This window comes from Vigna unguiculata, chromosome 7 (assembly GCF_004118075.2).
Source record: "Vigna unguiculata cultivar IT97K-499-35 chromosome 7, ASM411807v1, whole genome shotgun sequence".
In the NCBI taxonomy this organism is placed as follows: domain Eukaryota; kingdom Viridiplantae; phylum Streptophyta; class Magnoliopsida; order Fabales; family Fabaceae; genus Vigna; species Vigna unguiculata.
The window spans coordinates 13,660,584-13,688,080 of record NC_040285.1 but is presented as its reverse complement, the minus strand read 5'-3'; the positions used below and the strand labels follow the sequence as shown (position 1 = coordinate 13,688,080).

At 35.3% G+C, this 27,497-nt stretch overlaps 4 protein-coding genes across 12 annotated transcripts; 2 read left to right on the top strand and 2 right to left on the bottom strand.

Annotated features, from left to right (window-relative positions):
- The first annotated feature begins 3,859 nt into the window (after window positions 1–3,859).
- LOC114192029 (glutaredoxin-C5, chloroplastic) lies at window positions 3,860–7,626 on the top strand. The gene is made up of 4 exons (XM_028081576.1): window positions 3,860–4,265; window positions 4,763–4,837; window positions 6,966–6,992; window positions 7,287–7,626. Exons 1-4 carry the CDS (start codon window positions 3,896–3,898, stop codon window positions 7,361–7,363), a joined length of 549 nt encoding a protein of 182 aa, XP_027937377.1. The 5' UTR covers window positions 3,860–3,895; the 3' UTR covers window positions 7,364–7,626.
- A 133-nt stretch (window positions 7,627–7,759) lies between these two features.
- On the bottom strand, window positions 7,760–9,542 carry LOC114192027 (probable glutathione S-transferase). 9 transcript variants are annotated; one of them, XM_028081575.1, is made up of 4 exons: window positions 9,453–9,513; window positions 9,060–9,140; window positions 8,358–8,692; window positions 7,800–8,269 (listed from the first exon to the last, which is right to left on the bottom strand). In XM_028081575.1, the coding sequence occupies exons 3-4, from the start codon at window positions 8,670–8,672 to the stop codon at window positions 7,913–7,915; spliced, it is 672 nt and encodes a 223-aa protein (XP_027937376.1). In that variant the 5' UTR covers window positions 8,673–8,692; window positions 9,060–9,140; window positions 9,453–9,513; the 3' UTR covers window positions 7,800–7,912. The 9 variants fall into 9 exon arrangements, with proteins under 9 accessions (XP_027937369.1, XP_027937376.1, XP_027937372.1 ...); XM_028081568.1 differs by lacking the exon at window positions 9,453–9,513 and having other exon boundaries at window positions 7,760–8,269; window positions 8,379–8,692; window positions 9,060–9,319; XM_028081571.1 differs by lacking the exon at window positions 9,060–9,140 and having other exon boundaries at window positions 8,358–8,698; window positions 9,453–9,542.
- A 1,548-nt stretch (window positions 9,543–11,090) lies between these two features.
- Window positions 11,091–11,815, top strand: LOC114191187 (sporozoite surface protein 2-like). The gene is made up of 2 exons (XM_028080368.1): window positions 11,091–11,180; window positions 11,348–11,815. Exons 1-2 carry the CDS (start codon window positions 11,091–11,093, stop codon window positions 11,813–11,815), a joined length of 558 nt encoding a protein of 185 aa, XP_027936169.1.
- A 14,510-nt stretch (window positions 11,816–26,325) lies between these two features.
- On the bottom strand, window positions 26,326–27,114 carry LOC114191186. The gene has a single exon (XM_028080367.1). The coding sequence runs from the start codon at window positions 27,112–27,114 to the stop codon at window positions 26,326–26,328; it is 789 nt and encodes a 262-aa protein (XP_027936168.1).
- Window positions 27,115–27,497: the final 383 nt, after the last annotated feature.

Sequence of the window (27,497 nt, the reverse complement as noted above, 5' to 3'; positions counted from 1 at the left end):
AAGATTTATAAAAATGTAAATTAAGTGTCAATTTAAGGAGGGACAATATTATTTCATTTTTAAAAAAAAATAGAACTAAATTGAAACTAAAAACAAATATAGGAACCAAATTGAGTTTTGACACATGACACAACAGTGAAGTGACACGTGTAAAAAAATCAAAAAATTCAAAAAACATTCAAAAAAAATTCAAAAAAACTAGAAATTGACACGTGGCGTTGAATTCAACACCGTTTGGTAAAACTAACGATAAGGACTAACTTGAATCATTTTTAAGAAAATGAGGACCAAATTGAGACAACAAAAAATTTGAGAACCAAAGTGATATTACTTAACAAATAGAGGGACCAAAAGAGTAATTTAACCTTATTTTAACTAAAAGTCTCTGGGATGATTTCTTCTCTTGTGTTTGGTTATTTAGAATTTTTTAAATTTCAAGACATTCAAATACATTAAATTTGAATTGATTTTATTTCAACTTTTTTTTATATTTTTCAATGTATCGTTTACATAAGACAATTCTTAGTGAATTTTATTTTTCTTGTTTAGATAAAGTATTTCAATTATCACCAAAACCAAAAATTATTTACATATTAAATAAATATTAAAATTAAAAAAAAATATCAATATTGATTATATTTTATAGTCGAACAAATAAAGTGTTGTTATTTGATGGAAGAGAAAGAATAATTTAAACATGAACCAAAATTTATCATACTATGGTGTAATTGTTATTATTGGAAGTTTCACATTAATTAAAGAAAATTCTAATTTATAGTATATAAGTGTGTGCAATTTATTAGTCAATTTTGTGTGTTAGATTTAAAATATAATTCTTAACATGATATCAAAATCATGAGTTAAAGTATATCTTAACGAAATTTGTTTTTAGTTGGGTATGTTGTCCCACGTGCTAACGAATCGCTCATTAATCTATAGTCTCACAGTCAATATATATATATATATATATATATATATATATATAGAGAGAGAGAGAGAGAGAGAGAGATGGCAAAAATATTCGTATCCGTGAGTATTTACAAATTAAATTCGTAACAGATAGTTGGTACCGGCGGGTAGCTGGTATTTTAATACCTGTATATAAATGGGTCGGGTGTAGGTATCATACTATCCGTACCCGTGGGTACCCATTCCCCGTAAAAAAATTAAAATTAAAATTATGTTTTATTAAGTTAAATTTAATTAAAATTAAATTTAATTTAATTAAAATTTAATTTAATTTATATTTAATTTTACATTTTTTTGTAATTTTATTTAAATTTAATTGCAAATATTTATAAAATATATTTTTTAAATGTTTGTAGGTATCTATGGGTATTTGCAGGTTTTAAAATACCTGCGAGTATTTTTTAACGGGTACCCATGCGGGTAGCGAGGCGGGTAGCGGACAGATTTTTTTTTTGTTGCAGGTCGGGTTACATGTAGACACTATTTGTGCCCGACCTAACTCGTTGTCATCCTTATATATATGTTTCAATGTGAGGGGGTGAGTACGACGGTCCACATGAATTAGAGATGGTCAATTTAAAATATATAATTAGATGCAAACATTACTTTATATGTCAGTTTTATAAGGTCGATCGAGATAGACTTAAAATCAACTTCATACCAATTTCTTTTCTCAACTTTAACTATTATATATTTTGACTTCATTTATTTTATCAATCTCATCCTCTTTGTGTTTATATAGATGTTTCATATAAACACACGGTAAATGTAGTATAATTTATTCCTACACGCAATGGCACACCTAAGTGTACATGAGGGTGGCCAAGCGCACTCCTGAATTTTTTAAATTATTACGAAATATCTGGAAAAAAAATTATTTTGCCCCTCCTAATTCTTTATTTGAACTTTTAAAAGCTATTAGATTGAATCTTAAATAATTTCTAATTATCCTCACTTACTTAAAATTTTAGATCTGCGAGTGGCTACATTATCCAACCATGTAAAGACGTTTTTCTTATAATAAAAAACACTTTAAAACCTTATAACAAAGTGAGTGTTTTTATTTTTTTAAATTGTGTTAAAATTGTTATTGCCATATAATGGACTATAATGTAACAATGACACTTTAAAATTAGATATCTATAACTTTCATATAAATGAATAACATTACTACTATAACATGAAAGTTAGTTAAATTGTAATATAAAATAGAGCGGTGAAAATAAAAAGGCTTAAATACCTTTTTTGTCCTCATTTTTGTAGTGTTTGTTGCGGATGATTCTCATTTTGACATAATGTTTAAAATGGTCTTTATTTTTATCGAATGTTTAAAATGGTCCTCATTTTCGTAATTCGTGTTTTATTTGGTCTTTTTCTGTAACGCCGTTTAAATCATTAACGGAACATTGTACATGTGACACAGTTTGTATTAGGGTGTGTTACGTGTACTGTACATATGGCTAATTAACGTTAATTTTTCAATTTAGGAGAAATTTTACAATTAGAGAAATTTCTTCATCTTCGTCTTTCTTGAGCTCGGATTTGCAGAGGAAGCAATTAATACTTGTCATTTCATCATTGGATTGCAGTTGCAGCTTAGGATGAAATTACAGATTAGGAGGAGGCCATGATAGCAGCTACAAACGTCTTAGTTATTTTTTGGAATTTCTGATGTAGAATTCATTATTGATGTACTGCATTTTGACTTTCCTTAAACTTCGTTCAATTTCACTTTTGCCAAACATTGATGTAGTGCATTTTGATGAGGATGAATTAATGTTATGAATTTAACTTCTTCCATACTTAGATCAATTTAATTTTTTCCAAGCTTAGATGAATATCACTTATTTCAATGCTCAGATTAAGATGTCATTTTGAACATGTTGGGACTAATATCAACATAATCAAACTAATTCATTTCTTCATTTAACAATAGTACAAAACAGATTGGACTTTAAAATATTACACACAATAACAGTACGAATAATACAATAACAACACAAGTGAACCCTATTACTAATTGCAGCCTCTTCTCAATAACCTTCAATGACTTCTCCAAATCATTATCTGCCTCATTTGTGTCATGATGATGACATCCTTTTCATCAACACCACCATTTGAAAAAGTTGCATCCCACATTATTAGAACCACCACTCTGTAAATCAATAAACAACAAATTAAAACCAATTTATTATTAACACAAAAATAAAAACAGATTGTACCAATTTTTTTTTACCAATATTCTTTGGAGTTCTTGGCATTCTCAAAACTACCATCTCTCCGCAGTTATAAATCGGGGTTAATCCATTTCTCGTTGAACCACCAACCGTGCACAAAGTGATACAACACGGTTGTCTCCAACGATTACAATCAGAGGTAAAGGAAGAAGATTGGGACCGTAACATACCTATATAATGGGATTGCAGGAAGAAGAAGATTGCAGCAATACCAATTGGGAATGGAGGAACAAGATTGCCAAAACTCACCAACTGCCCAAACATTCCTTACTAAAACCTTAGCTCACTTATTTATCTCCAATATCTAATTATCACACACTTGTACAACACACGTAACACACCCTAATACAAACCGTGCCACATGTACAATGCTCTGTTAATGATTTAAACGGCGTTACAGAAAAGGACCAAATAAAACACGAATTGCGAAAATGAGGACCATTTTAAATATTTGGTCAAAATGATGACTATTTTAAACATTATGTCAAAATAAGGACCATCCGCAACAAACACCACGAAAATGAGGATTAAAAAGGTATTTAAAAATTTATTCTATTAGTATATTAAATTATGGGTAAAAGGAAAAGAATTAAAAAGGGTAGAATGAGTGTGAAAAATAAAAAGAAGGAAAAGACGGGGTATGTAAGGAGAAGGGAAGAAAAGAAAAGAACAGAATTGAAGAATATAGTATGGCTTCGGCTTTGGGAAACGTTGCTCTTCTTTCTCTCTCAAACTTGAAACCTTCTCCAAAGCTTCCTTCTTCTTCATCTTCTTCTTCTTCCTTCTTTGTAACTAAACACTTCTTCTCTCACTCTCTTCCCATTTCCTCCATCAATGCTTCTCCATCGCCAAACCGCAACTTCCCCTCCGTTCGAGCCACCTCCTCTTCCTCTTCCTCTTCCTCCTTCGGCTCTCGCCTCGAAGACTCCATTAAGAAAACCGTTGCAGAAAACCCTGTTGTCGTTTATTCCAAGACCTGGTGCTCCTATTCTTCTGAGGTCAAATCCCTTTTCAACAAACTCGGTGTCAGCCCCTTGGTCTTCGAATTAGACGAAATGGGTATTTTTTTTTTTCGATTCATCTCTGCTTCTGAATTGTTCATTTATGTTTTCATCTTTCTCTTAGCCCTAACTTTCCTTTCTCGTATTGTTCATTTCCATCAAATTTATACACGCGCCTAGTCATAGTGGTCTTCAATCCAAGTTCGTTCCTTCATAATATAGTGTGCTTATTCCTGGACTGCCTTCTTCTTGTTGAAAAATTAAAATGATTTCAGTATGGTTACTTGAATGAATGGCAACGAAATTGCCACAGCTCAGGTTTTGAATTTTAACCGTTTCATGTATCCTACATAAACGTTTAGTCTTTTCTATAAATGTGATTTGCCTTTCTCTTGGTTACTGTATTGCCAGTAAATAGTTTCACTGATGATAGAAATTTGCGGATTTTGTCAATGTTGTTTTTAACATAATGGGGATTCTCTCTATGCAATTTGCCTTGTCAATTGTGCATTTGGGCACTTTTTTTTGTGTCTTAAATTTTGTATTTCTGTTTAGGTCCTCAAGGGCCACAGTTGCAAAAGGTGTTGGAGAGGATTACGGGGCAACACACTGTGCCAAATGTATTTATTGGTAAGCAGTACCCATCTTGGATGCACTATTCTTGCTTAATCATACTTGTATAAATATTTGGTGACTCATTGTTAGTAGAATATTTATGCCATTGGCATCTATGGATTTTGAATTGTTGTTACTGTTGGTTGATTGGATGCTAAGAGAAACTGCCTGACTGGTGGTGGATATTTCTTTTAATGTTGATAAGCTACTTATTTGACATGTCCTCCCCTTTGAATCATTTCCCCTTGGTACATCCTAAAAACCTTGTGCTTAAAGAGTAGAATGTAGAAAATAAATGGAGCAGAAATGGAAATATTTCTCTCATACTTGCACACATGGCTATGCACGAGAGATTGAGCGAGGAAAGGGATTTCTAAGATTTTATTCAATTTGATACAAGTACCTTATTCCTATAAGATTTTTTTATGGGCTGATTTCATGTAATAAAATAATCCTAAGAGAGCTTAATAGTGAAGTAAGGGATTAAATGCTTGGTCAATGATACCATGCAGTTCAGTTGTAGATTTCAGTCCTAAGACTTGCATATCAAACTTTCAGTTTGCTGTATCAGTTTGTGTCATGTTCCGCTTTCAACTTAGGCACCTATGTTACTGCCATTTCATACAATTTTAATTGAAACTAGAAATTGGTGATTTTATGGATCCACGTATTATTGACTGCTGGGTAGCTGCTGTCTCGAGGCTATAAAATAATCTTGAGTGGGGTACCAATGTGGTTACGCTTCTCAGCTTCCAAATTTCTTATCAACGATCTAGATAATTTTATAAAATGAAAACTGTTAAAACTTCAATTTTGAGTGTAACAATATTTTTGATCCTTTCATGAAATATCAACTCTGACTTATCCAAGGGAAGATGCTAAAAATATTTTATTATGGCGTTTCTGCTACTATATTCCTCTCATGCTCGTTAGGTTATGAAGACGTAATTGATATGACAAAATCTTCTGCATACGTGTATGTTCAACTTCTGCTGCTATATTGAAAATTGAAAATTGTATGATATTAAATAGGACATATGATAGGGCCTTATAGGTTGAGGACTTGGCGGGCATGCTTAAAATCTAATGATTTAGGAGAGTAAGGGTCTATGCGCCTTAAGAGAGAGACAGAAAGAATGGAAAGTTCAGATGAGAAAGTGTTCACTGTTTCTTAAATAAAATCATTTGAGAGAAGAAGAATTTTAACAATTGTACTTGAATAAGGTATCTTGAAGGTGAGTGAAAACCAGTTATGCCCCGGGGTTGCCCATTCTCAGAAACTCCCTACCAACAGTGGACTTTCAGAGTGTTTATCCTGCAATAATAAACGATAAACTGAGGAGATTCAAAACCACCAGAGTGTTTATCCTGCAATAATGTACACAGATGACAAAACGACAAAGGAGGGGATTAAGGTAAGGAGAAACTTAGAAATAATCCACCAAGCTGCCCAATCTCTCTGTAAATGTGAGATACAAACTACCTTAAAACAAACATGGACTTCCAAATGGGTAATGGAGGAGAAAAATGAGCAGATCCAAGTACCTGCAGAAGGGATTGTGTTTATGATGATACCTCAATAACAGGATTCATTCTCTTCATAAAAAGAAGAGTTAGATTAGAGCCGATAAATATTTGTTTTAAATTCATCCCAGTTTTGAATACCATATGCAATATTTGTTGTTGATCTATTCTAGTTTCATGAGGAGTCAATAGAAATGGAAAATCCCTTATGTTACACTAGATCTCGCTTGGTTATTGATGGAATAAATGGATCCACAATTTCTTGAAATCTCACTTTTGACTCAAAAAATCACGATATATTGTATAACCTACTGTCCTGGTCATGATTTTTATGAAATAAACTAAAATTAATTTTTGTTGAAGAAAGGAATTTTGTTATTATTGTTGTTCAGCCACATCATTCAACCTAAACCTGAAACCCAGCTTTAAAACCAGGCGACATTTCACGTCCCCTGAATGCAAGCAGGTGCCGATTTACTATTTCATTTCTTTTCATGCGTGAACTTTTGCATCCTTATATTATCTAAAATAAAAGCACTAAATTCTATTACCTTTATTTTAAGTCCACCTTTTGAACGGAATAGTTTATAACCCATCCTAAAATTGTTCTTCATTGCAGGTGGCAAACACATTGGCGGCTGTTCAGGTATCTTTCTTTGTTTTCTCGTCTTTTAGATAATTGATTGTCTGAGTGGTGATATATCCACAGTTCAAATTGTCTTTTATATTCTTGATTGTCAAAGTGGAAGACATTCTTATTAATTACCATTCTGTTTTTGTTGCAAAATATCTATAAATGCCAATGTATATTGTCTGCATATATGAAGTTAGTATTCTGGAAGTTTCAAGAAGTTTAACACTATACAGTTTAATAAATATATAGAAGTGCAATTTCTCTGTTTTCTCCCTTTTTGTCCAACATAGTTTTTAACTGATGCAGATACCCTGAAGCTGTACCGGAAAGGAGAACTTGAACCTTTGCTGTCAGAAGCTAAAGCTAAAACTCCAGAGAGCTAAGCGTCATAGAGAAAACCTGATCTGCCACCAATTTGTCATTTTGTTGGTCAATGCAGTTCTCTCAATGTTATGTTTGTCACAAATGTTGGTTGAAAGACATCGTAGCGCACTGATAACTCTTAAACACTGACCTTTTTAGTCAGGCCCTTCCTGTTACAAATCTGCTGTTTAATGGTTTGCAGAACTAGAAGTCGCAACTTTGGATTGTACCTGAAATAATTTTAGTGGATATATTTCTAAATTTCTTCTCAGTTATTGTTCTACTTGGCCATTTTGTTTATTGGTCTCAAGCCAAAATGCAATTAAATTCTTAATAATATAAATAAGGAACAATCTAAACCATTATTCGAAGGACACATGCTGAGTATCTAATCAATCAAGAAGGAACGCCCACCATTAAAACCCAAATTATAGTGAACATATTTTATGCATTGAATGAGGTTGAAATGTGAAGTTGGATCCTAGAAATAAAAATATTCTCAGTCTAATTCAATCATCCAAGCACAAGGAAGTTTATTGATATAATATATCGTATAGATACAAATCACTTCATGCTGTATTGGGTGGAATAATAGTCTCTCTCTTTTGCTTGAAATAACCAAACAACTCATGGTGACTTGGAAAGTTCGTTCTGATAGAGGGGTGCTCCCTGAAGTTCCGAATCCAAGTAGACAAGCGAGGAAAATCATTAACCACCAACAACTTCACGCCAACCATATCTTCAATGACTCCAAAGATCAAGGGTATCCATCCCAAGGTTATGTCCAAAACTCCAATTTCTTCACCGCCAAAATACTTTTTGTCCCCAATGGTTTCTTCTAATACTTTAAGCACTTCTCTTACTTCCTTTGTTGCCTTCTGAAACTCTTCTCCAACAGCCACAAAGAATGACATAAACGAAGTACTCTGCAATTGGGATTGCAACTAGATATATAAACGAGAGAACAACAAGAGAGAATTAAAATCTCAACTGTTTAACAAATAACCTTGTTACCTTTTCTTCAGCAAAACTCACCCAAAACCGTGCCACAGCCCTCTCATATGGGTCCTGTGGAAGCAAGTGTGGCTGTGGCCATGTTTCCTCTATGTATTCAAGAATGACAGTGGATTCTGCAATTGGCTTTCCATCAACAACAAGGACAGGAACCTTTTTGTAAACTGGGTTATACTTCAGTAGCAAATCTCTGAATTCAGGGTTATGAAATTCTCCTTGTACATGCTCATACTTTATGCCCTTCAGTTCTAACGCCCATATGATCCTGTAAACGTATGGACTAGGCCAAACTCCCAGAAGCTTCAGTTCTCCCATTCTACTACTGTAACTGCAGACTGCTACTGTGATTGTTAGAGAAGTTAAAATACGATGGTTGCACAATTTTGCCAGTTTCACAAAACCTCACTTCTCATATTATGAAGTATTAAATTGATTTTCTATACACTGTCAATTAACTACATATCATACTTCGACTTTTAAAATAGTTATAAAAAAATTGAAAACATACGATTAAATTGAAAGATATACACAAAAAAACAGTACAAATGGTCAAGATCTAGTTTGGCATGGTAGGAATTATCAAAAACACAAAGAGCAACGTTTCCTTCCATTTTCTATCCCCTCCTTTTCTGTCTTGAAGGTTGAATGTATTAAATTACTTAAAAAAGAATAAGCATTGAATAGATGTGTTTTTTCAAATACAATTTTTGCTGTATGTGAGGACTGAGGAGCTGATTTTCTTTCCCTCGTTTCTCCTCTCAAGAAATCCAAAGGAAATTGAAGCTGAAAGAAAGAAAAATAGGATGACACAAGCGAACTCGAACCAAATTCTACAGATTTGAAAAACTGCTGGTGAAACTTCGAACCTTTTCATTAATTCAATAACATAACTATCACTTCCTGAACCCTGAGAGTATAACAAGAAAGCATAAAATGTTTACTTATGGACTAGCCAAAGATCTTTACAAACCTTGCAAGAGAAGCTCATAGACATGATATCATCAATCATATGGCATCAAATTTCAATATTGCATACATTTATAACAGGCTAATCTAGTTCATACTTCAAATAAAAATTGAAAAACATTGACTCACAATGGTTGGTGTTGATCTTTAATTCAGAGGAATTGTCTCACAATTCATAGCTGCCTTCTACTTTGTTCATAATCTCTCTCCGTCTCTCTGTCTTTTATTATTTATGAAACAATTTTATTTTATAATTAAGAGAAATGATATTTTTACAATTTTTTTTTACAAACTTTGACAAATAATTTTTTTTGGTAAAATAAATTTTAAAACTTTACTATTTTATTTTCTTTACTTTTAAAAAAAATAAAAAATTATTCCATTTTATAAATTTGTCAACTTTGTCGACCAATGTTTGTCAAAAAAATTATTTTCCAATAATTAAACATTAAATAAAACCATTCCATCACTGTTGGTCCAATTAATATAACTAATCTTTTATATTTATAAAATTTATAGAAATTAGCTTTTAAAAAAATACAATTATCTTTTTTTTTTTAAATTTAAGAAAAAATTCAAACCAATTTCAATTTATTTTTTAGAATAATAAAATTCATGGTCCCTTGAGTGAATAATACGGATCAAGGGAGTAGAAAACTTTTACATTCCCTTACCTACGTATCAATTTAATGAAAATAAATATGATTTCTTTTGGTCAACGTTAATTAAAATATATAAAAGTCAATAAAAATAAAAAATTGGCATGACCAATTCAATTATACATATCTTATTCATCAATCAATGGATTCATCAATAGTAACTGGCGTGGCAATGATTCACTAAAAGAAAAAAGAAATATTATTTTGATGGACTTATTGAAAGAGGTTGTAATAATCTTTTCTGATAAACGTGTGTATTGGAGTTTTACAAATCTCGACGGTGTTTTTAGAAAATTACAATAAAATTTGGTAATTTTTTATTGTTTACTTTCTTGCTTTCCTTGATTTTTGTATATTGGTTTTGTCTTTTTTTTTTTAAAATTGTTTGTGCTTTAGAAAAATATTCGAAGTTCTCTTCAAATTTCACTTCATCTTTCAATCTTAGTGAAAGTTCAATTTCACTCTCCTCTTATTTGTGCTTTTGTAATAGTTTTCCTTTGTCCTCTTTATCTTTTCAAAATTATTTTTCAATTTTTCTTTTTCTCACACTCTAACTTACTTATTTTCCTAACTTTTAGTGCATTGTTTGTTTCTCAGAATAAATTTGTTTTAACGGTTGACAGGGAAGGAAAAAAATGAAGAGAAAGAATTATGCACATCAGTTATTTTTATTCTGTAAAAGTCTCATTGTGTTTTTATTTTTCAATTATAGCACATATTCTCTAAAAGGACTCAATGAATTTTTATTTCTCAATTACAACATACAAAAGATAGGTAACTCTTTATCTTGTTGTCAGGGAAGGACAAAAATAAGGAGAAAAAAATTATGCACATAGGGTATTTTGTAAAAGGTGTGTTTGGATAGGGTATTTTAATGAAGTAATTCATTTTTTTGAAGAATTTAGATTTTTTTGTAATGAAATGCTTTGTTTGGATACAGAAATTAAAAAGCATTTCAAATGCAAGCATTTTTTTGAAGGATTTCAATTAGTTAAATTAGTAGAAATTCAAATACCCTCAAAATAGGTGGTGGAATTTGAAATTCTTCTCACTCAACCTCACATTCTAGACTCTCTGGTAGAGTTGTCAAATGGGTACGACGACATAGATGGGACGGGCGGGCTCGACGACCAAGAAGGATCGGGCAGGTTCGACAACCAAGACGGGACAAGCGAACCTGATGACCCAACCAGGTCGGGTGGACTTGACGATCCACACGGGTCGGGCAGGCCAAACGACCTAGATGTGCGGGCAGACTCAATGATCCCAGACGACTTAGGTATGCCTGACCCAAATGACTTAGGCATGGCCGACAAATCCAAAGACCTAGCTGGGTCGGGCCAACCCAATGACACAAACTGGTAGGGCAGACCCGACGACACAAACGAGGTCGACGATCCAGACGGGTTTGACGACTTGAAAGGGTGCGATGATTCAAACGGGCCAAACGACCCAAATGAACCCGAAGACCTAGACGGGCCCGACAATCCAGACGGGTTTGATGACCCGAATGGGCTCGACGAATTGGACGAGCCAGAAGGTTCCTACGAATTGGACGGGCCCGACGACCTCGACGGGCCCGACAACTTGGACGGGTCCGATGAGTCGAATGGGCTCGACAAATTGGACGAGGTCGACAACCCGGACGGGTCTGACGGGCCCTTCCAAACTGTCAAGCCCGATGATCCAGATGGGCCCGATGACACGGACGAGCCCGACAACACGGACAGTCCCAACGACACGGACGGACCCAACGACTCGGACAAGTCAAAATATCCAGACAGGCCAAACGACCCAGATGGGACCAACGACCCGACGAACCCGACGACCTAGACGGGCCCGACAACCCAGACGGGCCTGATGACCGGACGTGTCCGATGACCCGGACGGACCAAACGGTTTGGAAGGCCCGTTTGGGTTGTTGGGCTCGTCCAGGTCGTCAGACCCATCTGGGTCGACGAGCCCTTCTTGATCGTAGGGTTTCCAAATTTATCATGAACTCAAAACATAATTAAGCCTAAAATAAATATTGTTAAAATTAAATTTTATCTCACAATAAATTCATTTTTTTTTCCAAACAAGAAATTTAAATGTAAGGTATTTTAATTTCCTTATCCAAACAAGTTATTTAGAAAATGAATGGAATTTAATTGCAAACAATTCAAATGCAATGCATTTCAATTTCAAAGCATTGTTGAAATGCTCCATCCAAACACAAGGTCAATGTATTTTTATTTCCCAATTCTAGCATACAGAAGATAGGTAACTCTTTATATAGAGTTAACCAATATACTAACAAAAACTAACTATTGAATTACAACATACACAACATTCCCCTTCAATATCGTGAATTAACAACACCTAGTTCAGCTCTCAGCATCTCAAACATTTCCTTCTTCAAAGGCTTGGATAAATTTCAGCCACTTGTAGTTTTATAGAACAATAGATCAATTTCATCTTCCCATTATTAACTTGCTCTCTTAGAAAATGAAATATGGTTTCTATATGTTTACTTCTTCCATGTGATAATGAATTATTTTTCAGATTTATTGTTGATTTGTTATCAATAATCAACTGAATTGGTCTCTTAATCTTCACTCTTATTTCAGCCATAAGAGAATCAAGCCAAATAACCAGACATGCAACATTGAACTTGCAATATGTTCAGCTTCACATGTAGATAACGCAACAATTGATTGCTTCTTACTAAACCAAGAGATTGATGCACCCATGAACTTAAAAATATAACCAGTAGTATTTCTTCTATCATTACTATCACCACACCAATATGCATAAGAAAAGCCAAGTTACTTCCCCTACATCTGATCAGTTTTAGGAAATAAAATTCCAAAATCCAAAGTTCCTTTGATGTATCTTAACACCCTCTTTGTAGCCAGCACATGCTTCTTCCTTGGCTGGTGAATAAATTTACTAAGAACTCCAATTGAGAAGGAAATATTAGGTCTATTGTTGCATAAGTATCTAAGTGATCCGACCATCTGCTTATAGAGAGTGCAATGGATTTCTTCTTCATCGTTTTTTTATGCTAAAACTTTTACCTTGGCTGGTGTTACTACAATGTTGTAGTTCTCCATACAAAATCTCCTCAACATGTTTGTTGCATACTTTCTCTGGTGTAGAATGATTCCTTAGTTGTTTTCCACAAACTCCATTCCAAGGAAGTAGTATCTCAATTTGCCAAGATCAATCATTTCAAACTCAACCATCAATAACTCCTTAAATTTGTCAATTTTTGTTTGATTGCTTTCTACAGTAAGCAAATTGTCCATATATATATAAACATTAACAACAAATCAGTTGCATTTAGAGTTCTGACATAAACTTCAGGCTCTCAGGGTCTGCTTCAAACCATACAATGCCTTCCTTAATCTATAGACTTTGCTTTCACTCCCTTTAATCAGGAAGCCAGGGTGTTGAGTGACATACACTTCCTCTTCAAAAGGATTATTTAGAAATGCAGATTTCACATCCAATTGATACAAGGGCCATCCTCTTCCATGTGCGAATGAAACAACAAGCCTTATTGATAGAGGACTATACCTAGATTCTATGCATGAAGAACTTGAAGATGAACCTTTACAATTCAAAGAACTTATGACATGGGTAAGGAGCAAGAGATTGGAAGATCAAATCTATTCAAAGGCTCTTGATGCCACAAGCAACTAGAAATTCAAAAGATTATGAAGATTATGGTTTGAAGCATATTTGAAGGATAATTTTTAGGAAAATTAGTTTATGTTCTTGGACTTTGGGTTTTCTTTTAGAAATTAGTCATTGTCGCAACCGAAATCGTGACGGGATGACGAACCAAAGAAAGAGACAGGTTTGAAAAGAGATTTGGAGTCGCCACAATAGTTATTTCTGAAAAACTATGAAAAACCATAAAAATAGAGCAAGCATGCAAAAAACCAAATTTTTGGATCCATGAGTCAGTTACGCGTAGGGAAAGTTTTAACACCCTACAACACCCGCACAAAGGTGGCAACCTTTAATTAAACATGCAAAGTTGATGTGATTTTCAAAATGTTGATTTTCCCCAAAAATAATGAGACAAAAATGCCAAAAAGAAACAAAAATATTTTGTAATTTTTTAGGCCTGACAAGGATTGACCTTGGTCCTACATATTCTCATTCAAAATGAGAAATCAAGGTTACGTGGTTCTTTAAAAAAAACTGTTTGTTTGAAAATGTCGATGTTTTTAACTTTAGAATATGAAATCTTTTGTATTTATTTTATTTTTATTTTTTTTAAAACAAGAAAGGATGTTAAGTACTAGGACGATGCAAACGGTCACACGAGTACTTAAACCTTTATTATAAAGTGTCAAACGACAAATGACCAAAGAAATATCCGGAAGAAAAATGTATTTTTTGGAATTTTTTTTGAAATAAAACTTTTTAGAAAAAAAGAAAGGTATTAAGTACTAGGACAACGCAAGCGACCACACGAGTACTTATACCTTTATTTGTGAGATATTAGACAATGCGAGTGGCCGTACAAATACCCCGAAATGAGAAAAAGCTTATGAAAAATATTCTTTTAGATTTTTATTTTTTCTAAAAAAAGGATATTTACTAAAAATCGATATGCACAATTATTTTTATTGTTACTACTAGTTTTCAAATATAATTTAAAATGAAATATAAAATAAATTAAAAACACCTAAAAACAAAACTAGGAAACGTTAAAGACAAATCAATGTACACATATTATATTGAATCCAAATATCAAATTTAAGATGGGCCCACATCATACTCATCAATTTGACATGGAAAAAAGAACACACAAATACCATGCACCTTCAGTTTATATACATATACATTTACGTGAATGCCATAATGTACACAAAAGTGTTTTAATGCATTAAATATTAAGGTGGGCTTCGCACTTCACATATGCTTCAAATGACACATTACTACACATACATATGAATAAGAAACCTTGCATAATGTGCTGCACCATACTCGCCAACCCGAACTCAAAACATGAACTCGTATGGCTATATCATCCCATTTTAAAGAAAAGTAAATGAATCCCATTTAAGCATATATATATATATATATATATATATATATATATATATATATATATATATATATATATATAGATGCCGAAAAGGCAAAGGGGTACATACATATATTTCTTTGATGCATGCAATCAAAACCATCATGCAAAAGTTAAAGCCCACGGTTAAGCATTGATTTTCACATGGCCTAAAAGCTTTGAAACCCTGCATGTTCTAAGTATGTCCTAGAAAACACCATTCAAATGCAGTTTTTAGATAAACAATCGCATGCAATGAATATCATGAGATGTACCCGTGCCTGACACCACCCAACTAAATTCTTCTCCTTTTTCTTCTCTTGTCCCTTTAAGTAAATGTATGAAATCCAAGATCATGCGTTGATCATTATGTGAAAGTAAAACAATAAACCCACATATGTAGGAACATAGCAAAAGTTAGTGCACGAAGCATACAAGTTCATTACTAATACTCTTAAGACCAAATAACTTGCATATTTTCGTGGACTTACCTGGTATGGCTGCAATGCTTTCAGTGTCACTCACCTTTTCCCTCGGATTAACTTGTATGTTTCTAACCTCTTGTTACACTTTTTCTTCTTCTCTTTGAACAATCCCCATTGGTTCCAATCGCTCCTGGAAGAGATTTAATATAAGGCTTTTCGGAACAACTCCTATCCGCTTAAGTGTTTTAGATTTGTCACAACACTATCACGATTTCTGGAGCAGCGGGATTCCCACGGTGAAGGCTTAGCTATTAATGCAAGTAGTAATGGTTGGCCTGAACCGAAAATAGAAGTTGGTTATTAGGGATTTTGGAAGAAGATGGATAGATTGAAAAGTTTAAGCTAATGAACATGAAGGTTCCCTATGTTGGTTGAGGTGTGAGCTGATGAAGGGACAACACCATTTCTTTTTTTTTGGCTGGCGCATTGGATGGGGATCATAAAAAACAGAGGCACTGTGAAATGAAAAAAATCCTAGATCATGAAGATGAGAGTAACCCCTAGTCCCGTTGCCCCCTCCCCTTTTATCCCTCTTGGAAGAAAATGAAGTTTGAATCTTGTAATCATGATACCGTGGGAAAGGGTGCAAAACCATAATGATGGGTTCTGCCATTTTTTAGTAGAAATGGAAAGAAATTTAGAGGATTGGCCGAATGAAGGTGGTGATGGCAGTAGTTAATTACTTCTCCTTCGGCCTTGCGCATGAAAATGGAGTTGGCGTGTAGAAAGAGAGAAAGTTAGTGATAGGTGTCATCAAATGAGTGGAACGAGGTTTAGGTGGATTATTGGTGAGATGGGCCATTGAATGAGTTATTCTCTAATCTAAATGTATAAAAGGTTATGAGCAAGGTGGGGTAGTGTGGATAGGCAAACAAACTGGACTTAGTTGAAAGGAGGGGTGAAAATAGAAAACTGAATGATGAAATTTAAAAAAAACGTAAAATAGGGCGGCAAATAACAAATATATATATATATATATATATATATATATATATATATATATATATATATATATATATATATATATATATATATATTAGAAAGTTAGACCAATTTGAAAAGGCCTCAGTTGATTCTCTTTTCTCTCCTTTTTTTCTTTTTCTTTTTGTGTTCTTTTTTTGTTATTTTTTTTGTTATTTTCTATTTATCATTTTTTTTCTTCGAAAAGAAATTCCGTAATTTTCACCAAAATTATATTTGATTAACTTATTTAAAAGAAAAGAAACAAATTAATTAACCATATATTCTTCAAGCACTTTTTTTAATTAAAATTTATTGTCCTGGGACGAAATTGGGGGTTGACAGCTGTCACTCTTTACTTAGATTTTACTGGATAATATGATAATATTATAATTTCGTATTATTAGAGTAAAAGATAAGTAAAGATAAAAACACTAATTTTGTCTAGATTGCAAAAAGAAATAAAGATCGAGGAAGATGAGTAAGGAATAATGATATTTAAGAGGATACGGTGACAATTACCAAGTAGAGGGTCCCAATCAAAAAACTTTTTTTTTTATTTGAAACTTTAACCTTTTTGAAAGACAAATTAAAATGTTCCCAAGGAGAAGGCCTATATTTGAAAGGATTTGGTGACCATTACTAAGTGGAGGGTCCCAATCTGAAAAACCTTTCTTTTTGAAATTTTAACTTTTATGAAGGACAAATTAGACCTTTCCTTTGGAGAGGGCATATATTTGGAAGGATTCAGTGACCATTACCAAGTAGAGGATCCCGATAAAATTTTTTATTTTTTTTTTTAAATTTTAACCTTTATGAAGGACAAATTAGACCTTTCCTTAGGAGAGAGCCTATATTTGGAAGGATTCAGTGACCATTACCAAGTAGAGGATCCCGATCCAAAAAAAAACCCTTTTTTTTTGGAATTTTAACCTTTATGAAAAAAAAATTAGACCATTCCCATGGAGAGGGCCTATATTTGAAAAGATTCAATGACCATTACCAAGTAGAGGGTTCCGATCGCAAAAACTTTTTCTTTTTGAAACTTAAACCTTTTTAATAGAAGGATTAGACCAATCGCAAGGAGAGGATCGTTATTCAAAAGGAGAACCTGAAGTTTGATTTTGATGCAAGCAAATACAACTTGAATGCCTAGTTGAACTTAGAGTGCCCAAGTGGGACGCATATGAAATGTTATGTTTAACCTTGTTGGCCTCTATATTTTTCTTTTTGGAAGATTTTCTTTGAATTGATTTTTATTGCTTTTTGTGAAGTATGATGGATGGTGTAAGCAAATGAGGGTGCATGAATGAATGTATGCATGGATGAAATTTTTGTTAGACCTTTGTATTCTCATTTTCACTATCTTTTACTTTGCTTTTTTTTTTTGCTTCCACGACACCCCTCAGGAACGAGTCTGTGTTTAGCGAATATACCTGTGATGTTTCTTTGTCTTGCACGCGCCTTTCTTTCATTTCTGTTATATTTTTTCTTTTTATTTTTTAATTACAAGCATAGCATGGCCCAAAGTGCTTCAAAAAAAATGAAATTTATGAAAAACCCAAATGATTTTTATTGAATGAAATAAAGCAAAATACAACAAATTTTTGGAAACAACGCTGATATCCCTTAGTAGCATCCCCTATCATGGAATCATCATGCATAAAACTTTTAGACTACATCAGAATTAACTGGCAAAGGTAACTCCTCCCCATCCATCCTCGTGAGAATTAATGCTCCACTAGAAAATGCTCTCTTCACCATAAACGAGCCTTCATAATTTGGAGTCCACTTCCCTTTATAATCTTTCTGAATATGCAAAATCTTTTTCAAGACCATCTCCCCTTCGTGGAACTCCCTAGGGTGCACCCTTTTGTCAAAGGCTTTTTTCATTCTCCTTTGATAAAGTTTTCCATGGCATGTCGCTGCTAGCCTCTTTTCTTCAATGAGATTAAGCTGATCAAACCTAGCTTGAACCCATTCTGCTTTGTCTAATTGGGTTTCCATTAATACCCACAAAGATGGGATCTCCACCTCGAAGGGAAGTACTGCCTCCATTCCGTATACCAAAGAAAAAGGCATTGCCCTAGTTGATGTACGTATTGACGTACGATATCCATGTAAAGCATAAGGAAGCATTTCATGCTAATCTTTATATGTGACCACCATCTTTTGTACGATCTTCTTGATATTTTTTTTAGCGGCCTCGACTGCTTCATTCATCTTTGGGCGATAAGGAGAAAAGTTATGATGCTGAATTTTGAACTCTTCACATAGCTCAACCATCATTTGATTGTTCAGGTTAGTGGTGTTATCGGTAATGATCTTGCTAGGTAGCCCATATCTATATATCAACTCTCTCTTTATGAATCTTGTCACCACCTTTCTAGTCACATTAGCATAAGAAGCCGCTTCCACCCACTTAGTTAAGTAATCAATTGCGACTATAATGAAACGATGCCCATTTGACGCTTTCGGCTCTATAGCTCCAATGACATCTATTCCCCACATTGAAAATGGCCATGGTGCGATTAATACATTTAAAGTCGTGGGTGCCACATTAATATTATCTGCGTACGTCTGACATTTCTCGTAATTTTTTACATGTATACAACAATCATTTTTCACGGTCGACCAAAAGTAACCAGCCCTTAAAATCTTTCTGGCCATTGAGTACCCGTTCATGTATGTGCCGAAGGTACCCTCATGGACTTCCTTCGATATCCACTTGACCTCTTTTGCATCCACACATCTAAGGAGAACCATGTCATGATTCCTTTTGTACAAGACATCCCCGTTTAAGATAAAACTAGCCGCCAATCTCCTTAATGTTCTTTTGTCATTCTTGGTCGCATTTTCTAGATATTCTCGAGTTGTGAGATAATGTTTAATATCAAAATACCAAGGTTTGTCATCTGACTCTTACTCAATGAAATTGCAATATGTTGGCTCCTCATAACTCTTCATTTTGATCATTGGCAATTCTCCATCCTGATCAATCTCAAACATTGATGATAGGGTAGCTAAGGCATCTGCCAGTTGATTATCCTCTCGTGGGATGTGATGAAACACAATAAAATCGAAATGCTTCCACAATCCCTTAATGTAAGCTTGGTAGGAAATCAGTTTTTAATCCCTAGTCTCCCATTCCCCCTTCATCTGATGGATAACTAGAGTTGAATCTCCATACACATCCAAAAATTTCACCTTTGACTGAATTATTGCTCGAACGCCCATAGCACACGCTTCATACTCTACGATATTGTTCGTGCAATTAAAACACAACCTCGCTATTATTGGTATGTATTGATTCTCTGGAGAGATAAGCACCGCCCCTATTCCACGCCCTAGTGCATTGGAGGCTCCATCAAACAATAAGGTCCACGCCCTTTCATCTCGACCCTCCTTATCCTCCCCAAATAGAGCCATGATATCTTCATCGGGAAATTCAGGATGCATTGGTTGATAATCTTCAATGGTTGTTGAGCCAAATATTCAGCTAAAGCACTTCCCTTAATAGATTTCTGAGTTACATATACCATATCATATTCTGATAATAGCATTTGCCACCGTGCTATCCTTCCGATGAGAGCAGGCTTTTCAAAAACATACTTGATTGGGTCCATCTTAGATATCAACCAGGTGGTATGATTCAGCATGTATTGTCTTAGACGATGAGTAGTCCATGCTAGTGCACAACAGGTTCGTTCTAGCAAAGAATATCTTCGTTCACACTCTGTGAATTTCTTACTAAGGTAATATATGGCGCTCTCTCTTTTACCAGTCTCGTCATGCTGACCCAACACACAACCCATTGAATCATTTAGCACAATCAAATATAAAATTAGGTGTCTCATAGGCTCAGGTGGGCGCAGTATCAGAGGATCTTGTAAATATTGCTTGATTTTTATCAAAAGTGATTTGACAATCCTCATCCCACTCAACAACATGATTCTTGCGCAACAACTTGAAAATTGGTTCACAGGTTGCGGTTAATTGGGAGATGAATCTAGCAATGTAGTTCAGTCTGCCCAGAAAAACTCACACCTATTTTTCTATACTGGAGTAGGCATTTCTACTATCGCACGAATCTTCTCAGGATCAACTTCTATCCCCTTTTGGCTGACAACAAAACCTAACAATTTTCCAGATTTCACACCGAAAGTGCACTTAGCTGGGTTTAGTCTGAGTTTAAATTTTCTCAATCTCTCAAATAGTTTTCTCAAGTTAATGATGTGTTCTTCTTCAGATTTTGATTTAGCAATCATGTCTTCCACATAAACTTCAATCTCTTTGTGCATCATATCGTGAAAAAGAGCCACCATCGCCCTTTGGTAGGTTGCCCCAGCGTTCTTAAGCCCAAAAGACATAACTTTATAGCAAAATGTGCCCCACAATGTGATAAAGGTGGTCTTTTCCATATCCTCCGGTGCCATCTTGATTTGGTTATATCCCGAGAAGCCATCCATAAATGAAAATAGTGAGAATCTAGGTGTATTGTCCACTAAAGTGTCAATGTGTGGCAATGGAAAATTGTCTTTTGGACTCGCGCGATTCAAGTCCCGATAATCAATAATCAACACACATTCAAACTTTACCATCCTTCTTAGGTAGTAGTACAATGTTCGTTACCCATTAGGGATATCTTGCCACGGCTAAAAATCCCGCGTCAAACTGCCTTTTCACTTCATCTTTAATCTTCAAGGACATTTCAGGTTTCATTCTTCTTAACTTTTGTCTAACTGGGGGACACTCCAGCTTGAGTGGGAGCTTATGTTGTACTATATCAGTATCCAAATCGGGCATATCACTATATGACCAAGCGAACACATCTCTAAACTCCTTCAGTAGATCAAACAACTTTTCTCGTGTTTCTTTATTCACACTGGTACCGATTTTTACCTTTCTTTTCTCATCTCCATCTCCGAAGTCAAGTATTTCAACCTCTTCCTGATAGGGTTTTATTTCTTTAGATTCTTGTTCTACCAATCTCAAAAGTTCAGGGGAGGGTTCCCAATCATCTTCACAATCATTTTCCGTATTATCGATAGGGTGCTCAAATCTAGGGATATCAACATTATTATTTTAAAAACATTCATTATCGTGTCTGCATTATTCGAGTTTAAAAAGGATAAATAAACCACAATATTAAAGCTAAGACACGAAGAGAAGAAAACACGATTTGATTATCACACTGAGCATAAAAGAAAAAAGCATCAACCCATAAAGTCATTGATCCTAACGCTTTGGGCAAAATAATAGGATTAACTAAAAAACATTACATTTTATTCAAATCAAACATCATAGGCAAATCCACTAACTTCGAGTTGTTGAGTTGTGCGTTTGGAGGACAGGGCCACACAAAATTTGAGCATTCAGTCCCACACACTTCCTTGATGGTTGCTATCTAATTGGTGTCGATCCACCTAGCACTACGAAAGCTCTCCTTGATGTCACAAATGTGAATCCTTCCTACCCTCAGTTCTCGTCCTTGCATGCGAGCCAGACTTTGTTCCTTCTTTTCTTTCATTAGCCTTCTTTTGTCCTCCCTAGTTGGCTTGTACCCCAAACCATATCTACTCTTATTCTCAACAATCTCCAGCGGAAAAAACAACCCTTGTCCACTCGTACCTAGTTCATTCCCATATTTATATCCTTCTCTTAACAAAACTTTTGCTAACATTAAGGACGCACTTGACAAGTAAAGGTTTATAGGGAATGATTCGACATAAGCAGTCCCCACAGTTTCTAGAGATTGGAAAGAAGTTTCCAGAGCCTCTTCAGTAGCCTCAACGTAACAGGTAGATGATGGCCCACTCACCAATAAATCTTCTTCTCCAAAAACTATAACTAACTTATCTTCTATTATGAATTTTAGTTTCTGATGTAAAATAGAGGGTACCACACCAGCTGAGTGTATCCAAGGTCTTCCTAGCAAACAACTGTATGTTGGAAATATATCCATTACTTGAAACACCACTTGAAACGTGCAGGGCCCAACTTGGACTAGCAATTCTATTTCTCCTATGACTTCTCTCCTACTTCCATCAAAAGCCCTTACGACCATGGCACTTGCGCGCTTGTGATTCTTATCATAGGGCAACTTATCCAAGGTGGACTTTGGCATCACATTCAAAGATGATCCATTATCAATTAGCACACGTGCTATAGCATAATCCATGCATTTCACAGAGACATGCAAAGCTTTATTATGACCCCTTCCCTCAGCCGGGATTTCATCATCAGTGAAGACAAGGTAATTATTAGCAGTAATGTGGCTAACAATTCCCTCGAAATTATCCAACGATATGTCCTTCTCTACATGTGCACCACTTAAAATCTTCATCAATAGTTTTCGGTGTGTGTTTGAATGCATTAGCAATTCCAACAAAGAAATCCTAGCTGGCATACGATTCCACTGGTCTACCACCTTATACTCACTTTGTCGAATGAATTTCAAAAACTCGCTTGCTTCTTTATCAGATATCTCATTCTTCTCTTTCTTTCCTATATTTTCATCCTTCTTGGGCTTTCCCTCAGCTTGCACCACCTTCCCTTTCAAAAACTCTTTTGTCTTTTCTACCATAACCTCTTCATTTCTTTGCTTTTCTTGATGATTTTCTTCTTTCCTCAAGTCTTATGGTGCAAATATACGACCACTTCTTGTCATGCCTCCAATTCCAACAATATTATCAATTGTTGGTGTCGAAGCCACGACAAATTGTTCTACTCCTTTCACAACATGAACACCATATTTCCAGGGAACCGCTTTGTCATTTTTGTAACGAAAGGGGGTAAGAGTTTGTATCACCACAGGTTGTCTCTCTTGCGGTCGATGCAAAGTTTTGGAGAAATGAACCACCAAAGATCTTGGTCCAGTTATATTTCGTTCTTCATTTGTTTGAGCAAATACTTATTCTTCTCAATCTTGACAACACACATGCATTATATGTCTGTCTATCAACCATTGCAGCACTTGCTTGAATTCTAGACAATTATCAATAGAATGCTCAACACCTGGATGGATACCACACTTATCATTGGACTTTGCTTCAGATTCCAACATTAAAGCTTTACATAAAGTTGCTCTCGATACTAGGTTTATCCTCTTGAAAAGTCAACCATCCTGAATCAAGCAAGGATTGTACCTTGTATTTGAGGGCCAAACATCTCTTAGTTGAATGCCCATTGCCCCTCCGTGATAATCACATTTAGCATCGACATCATAATTTTTGGGATAAGGAGGTTGCAGGACAAATTGCTACTAACTTATGGTGGAGAAGATCCGACAACAACTCTGTGTAAGTTACTAGAAGGGGAGTAAAATGAACGAAATTCTTCTTTGCATTTTGACCTTGGCTAACATCATTCTTCCAAATCTGCTTGGGTTGATAAGTATTATCACGAACAGGTCGTGCTTGATAAGAATTCAGAGCCTGATAAGTTGGCATAGTATTAGCAACATATGGCAATTGAGTGGTGTGTTGTTGATGATTCTTATAACGAGGTTGATCATGAGTTTCCCACAAAGGCGCAGATGATGTTGCATAAGTTTCTCCTTCTTTCTTCTTTCTATAAGGCTTTTTCACTTGCGAGCCTACAGACGGGCCATGAGTAATCTTCCCATGCTTCAGACCTACTTCAACCCTCTCTCCAATCACAATGATATCTGCAAAATTTGATGAGACATTGCCTATCATATGATCATAGAAAGGAGATGATAGAGTGTCTATAAACATAGCCACCATCTACTTGTGATACAAAGGCTGTTCCACCTGGGCAGCTACCTCTCTCCATCTCTGTGCGTACCCCTTAAAGGTTTCATCCTCCCTCTTGGCCATATTTTGCAACTATAATCTGTCTAGTGCCATATCAAGATTGTACTAGTACTGCTTTACAAATGCATCCACTAGATCTTTCCAAGAGCGAATACGAGTAGGCTCAAGGTGTATGTACCAATTCCATGCCATTCCAGCCAAGTTATCCTGGAAGAAATGAATCAACATTCTATCATCATGAGCATTAGCTGCCATTTTCCTACCACATCTAGGGCTAAGCATAATCCAGCAGCATTACTCAGGCCATAATTCCTCACTCCCTCAAACTCTCTTACCCTTTCTTCTAAGATCTCCAACTTATCCCTTGCCTTGGTATCTTCAACTGATCCTTCAGGCTTTACAATATGAGAAGATGGTTTTATTTGAGCTCCATTTGTAGTTATTGTATGTAATGCTTTTGACAGGATAGTTGCTTGCGGGTTTGCCATAGTGTTCACCCCTACCACATTTCCATCCATATTATGTGCCAACGATCTATGACTTGCAGTACCAGACACCAATCGGTTCTCCGTTAATATTTTCTTGTGTCGTAACAACATTGGCGTGAACAGTACCAGACATTATTGGAACTCCTTCTTAATATTCTTCTGTCGGGGGAGTATATCCTGGAGGAAGACCATACTATGGAAACACTAGAGGCACCACATTCCCCTGTGTGTTACTGTTTTGCACTCTCATTCCACCTTGTGAAAAATCAGGGGATAGGAAGGAACCCCTTGTTCCGTCATAGAATTCAAACTTTCCAACTTGTTCTTTATCGCATTAAGAGCTTCCATCATAGCAACCACTTGCTCCTTCATAGAATTCATATCAGCCTTTAGAACCTCGTGAGATTGCTCTAGATTCTCCATCTTCTTTACAGTGGCACGAGTCCTATAAAAGTGTCGTGGAAGTCTTATCGTTGTATTTTTTATTTCTTTCACATTGTTTTATTATTTTAATTAACCTAAATTAGATGAAATGAACATGTAGAAAAGAATAAAAGAGAAAGAAAAAAAAATATAAAATATAAAAAATAAAAGAAGAAAGAAAAAAAATAATGATGCATGCTAATAATGATGGAAATCACAGGGTCATAATAGCGTTATTGGGAAATTCATCGATGGAAATTAATACATATTGATACCAACCACAACAATCCAAATCTTTTCATTCAAAGAGACATAGTTTCACAACGTAATATCAAAGATTTGGGAGCAGATAAAGGCATCCCATTTTTACATCAATCCCTAGCACATGCAATCAATGTTTTCATTTCGCCCACTAGCCATTTACAATGATTAATAAAAATTCTGATCTCTTCAGGGGGGTTGCAAAATTGTGCCATCATATCAGCATCATACACCATTCTTGGGACATTCACAATGGCTTCATTAGCTAAAGCGGCCAATTGGGAAAAAGTTATCTTCCAGTGTCTCACAACCTCCTCTTGCTCCATAATATAGTCCTTCATTTGCTTCTCCATAGCTTGATGCCTTTCTTCAGCTTCAGTCAACCGCCATCGCTCTTGACTCATTTCCACTTAAAATGACGTAGCCCTTTCTTTCATCTGATGTCTCATCTCCTTGACTTGAATTTGTACTTCCCTCAGCCTCTTCCAAGCCTCTTATTTCTCCCTCTTGGCTTCCTCGTAAAGATGCTTCCAATATTTTTCTGCTTCCAATGGTGCGTTTTTTTCCTTTCCCCTCATGGATAACTCCGTGTTCGCAGCTACAAGATCTTGTTTTACTCGTAATGCATGATTTCTCTCGGCCCTTTGGCTTATAATGAGCTCCTCATACGCTTGTGCCTTTTCCTCTTTTTCTTTCCTTATGTCTACAAAATCATTACGTGAGCTTTGTAATTCCTTCATTAATCTAACATTTTTTTCTCTTTCATTTCTTTCATTTTTGCCTTCAATTGCCTTACCTCATCGGTCTCTACATATTGGGATTGTCCTTCATTTGTCGGCCGAGCAATAGTTGGTTTGAAAGGTAATTTAATTTCCTTTACCCTTTATGCTATCCAAGTGTAATAACTGACTCTCCCATCCACCACTCCTACTCTAGGATCCATTTCTAGTCGCACAACATTCTCCCAAGCAGTTCTAATCTCTCTTAGCACTTTAATGAAATGTCCGTCTTCATAATGAACGAATAATGGGGTGAAAAAATCTGGCAAAGGTGCCCCTTTCATAGGATGTCCAAATTGTCTTTGGACCAAGATAGGATTATAATTGATACAGCATCGAGCACCTATGAGTGGCACATTAGGGAAATTGCCACAATAATGGATGAAATGATTGCTCTTAAGCCAAGAAGGACGCCACCTTACCTTTCCTCCATTCAAACCAGCAAAGAATTGAGCCCATTCATTTCCCCCCTTGACCTTAGGCTTATGCTGCGACATTTGCTCTACCGAGCACCTGACATCAACTGACCCTTTAAATACACGAGTGAATAACCACACATAGACTGCTGGCAAACAACAAAGAATCTTCTTTCCTTTCCTTTCATGGCAGAAACTCATAGTCCCATAAACATCAGCAAGGAATGCGGTTACAGGATTCTCTGATCTTGTTTTACTTGCTATAAAGACGTCCATTGCAGCATAGTCCACAAAATCATCTATCTTGGGAAACAACATAATGCCATACAAGGTAAGGGCTAGCACATCCATAAAGGTCTCCCATTCTTCTTTACCAGCCAAATGATGTAGATATTGTTCCAAATACCCTTGTGTAAGCCCTCGAACTTGGTTCCTTGTCACTAGCCTATCTTCTAATTCTTTTGGATGTAATTTCATAATGGCAACAATAGTGGAAACAAATGTATGATGCTCCAAATGTCGATAAGGAGTCGTTCCTTGTAACGGTAAACCCAATATATTTCAAACTCATCAACAATCGGTGCTAGCTGGAAATCTTGAAATGTAAAACATCTAAGTGGAGAGTCGTAATATTGGGCAAGAGAAGTGATAGAAGGCCGTTGTACCTTAACCTCCATTAAGTTCAGTAAGTTTTCGTACCTCTTCCCAAAAGCTTCTATCTTAATAGTCTTCAATTTTCTCCCCAACTCTATCAGACCTGCTAGATTCTCTCCCTTAATCTTTAAACGCGGCTTCTTTCTCAACATGACAAAATTAAATTGTTGTACAGTCTTAAGTCCCATGTTAATTTCCATCTTTTA

Coding starts and splice junctions, on each gene's coding strand:
- LOC114192029 (XM_028081576.1), top strand. CDS start 3,896: ATGGCTTCGGCTTTGGGAAACGTTGCTCTTCTTTCTCTCTCAAACTTG. Junction 4,266..4,762: donor CTTCGAATTAGACGAAATGG/GTATTTTTTTTT, acceptor ATTTCTGTTTAG/GTCCTCAAGGGCCACAGTTG. Junction 6,993..7,286: donor ACACATTGGCGGCTGTTCAG/GTATCTTTCTTT, acceptor TAACTGATGCAG/ATACCCTGAAGCTGTACCGG.
- LOC114192027 (XM_028081567.1), bottom strand. CDS start 9,231: ATGAAAAGGTTCGAAGTTTCACCAGCAGTTTTTCAAATCTGTAGAATT. Junction 8,693..9,059: donor CCTCACATACAGCAAAAATT/GTATTTGAAAAA, acceptor TCACAGTAGCAG/TCTGCAGTTACAGTAGTAGA. Junction 8,270..8,357: donor TGAGTTTTGCTGAAGAAAAG/GTAACAAGGTTA, acceptor TCCCAATTGCAG/AGTACTTCGTTTATGTCATT.
- LOC114191187 (XM_028080368.1), top strand. CDS start 11,091: ATGGGACGGGCGGGCTCGACGACCAAGAAGGATCGGGCAGGTTCGACA. Junction 11,181..11,347: donor TGATGACCCAACCAGGTCGG/GTGGACTTGACG, acceptor ACAAACTGGTAG/GGCAGACCCGACGACACAAA.
- LOC114191186 (XM_028080367.1), bottom strand. CDS start 27,114: ATGAAATTACATCCAAAAGAATTAGAAGATAGGCTAGTGACAAGGAAC.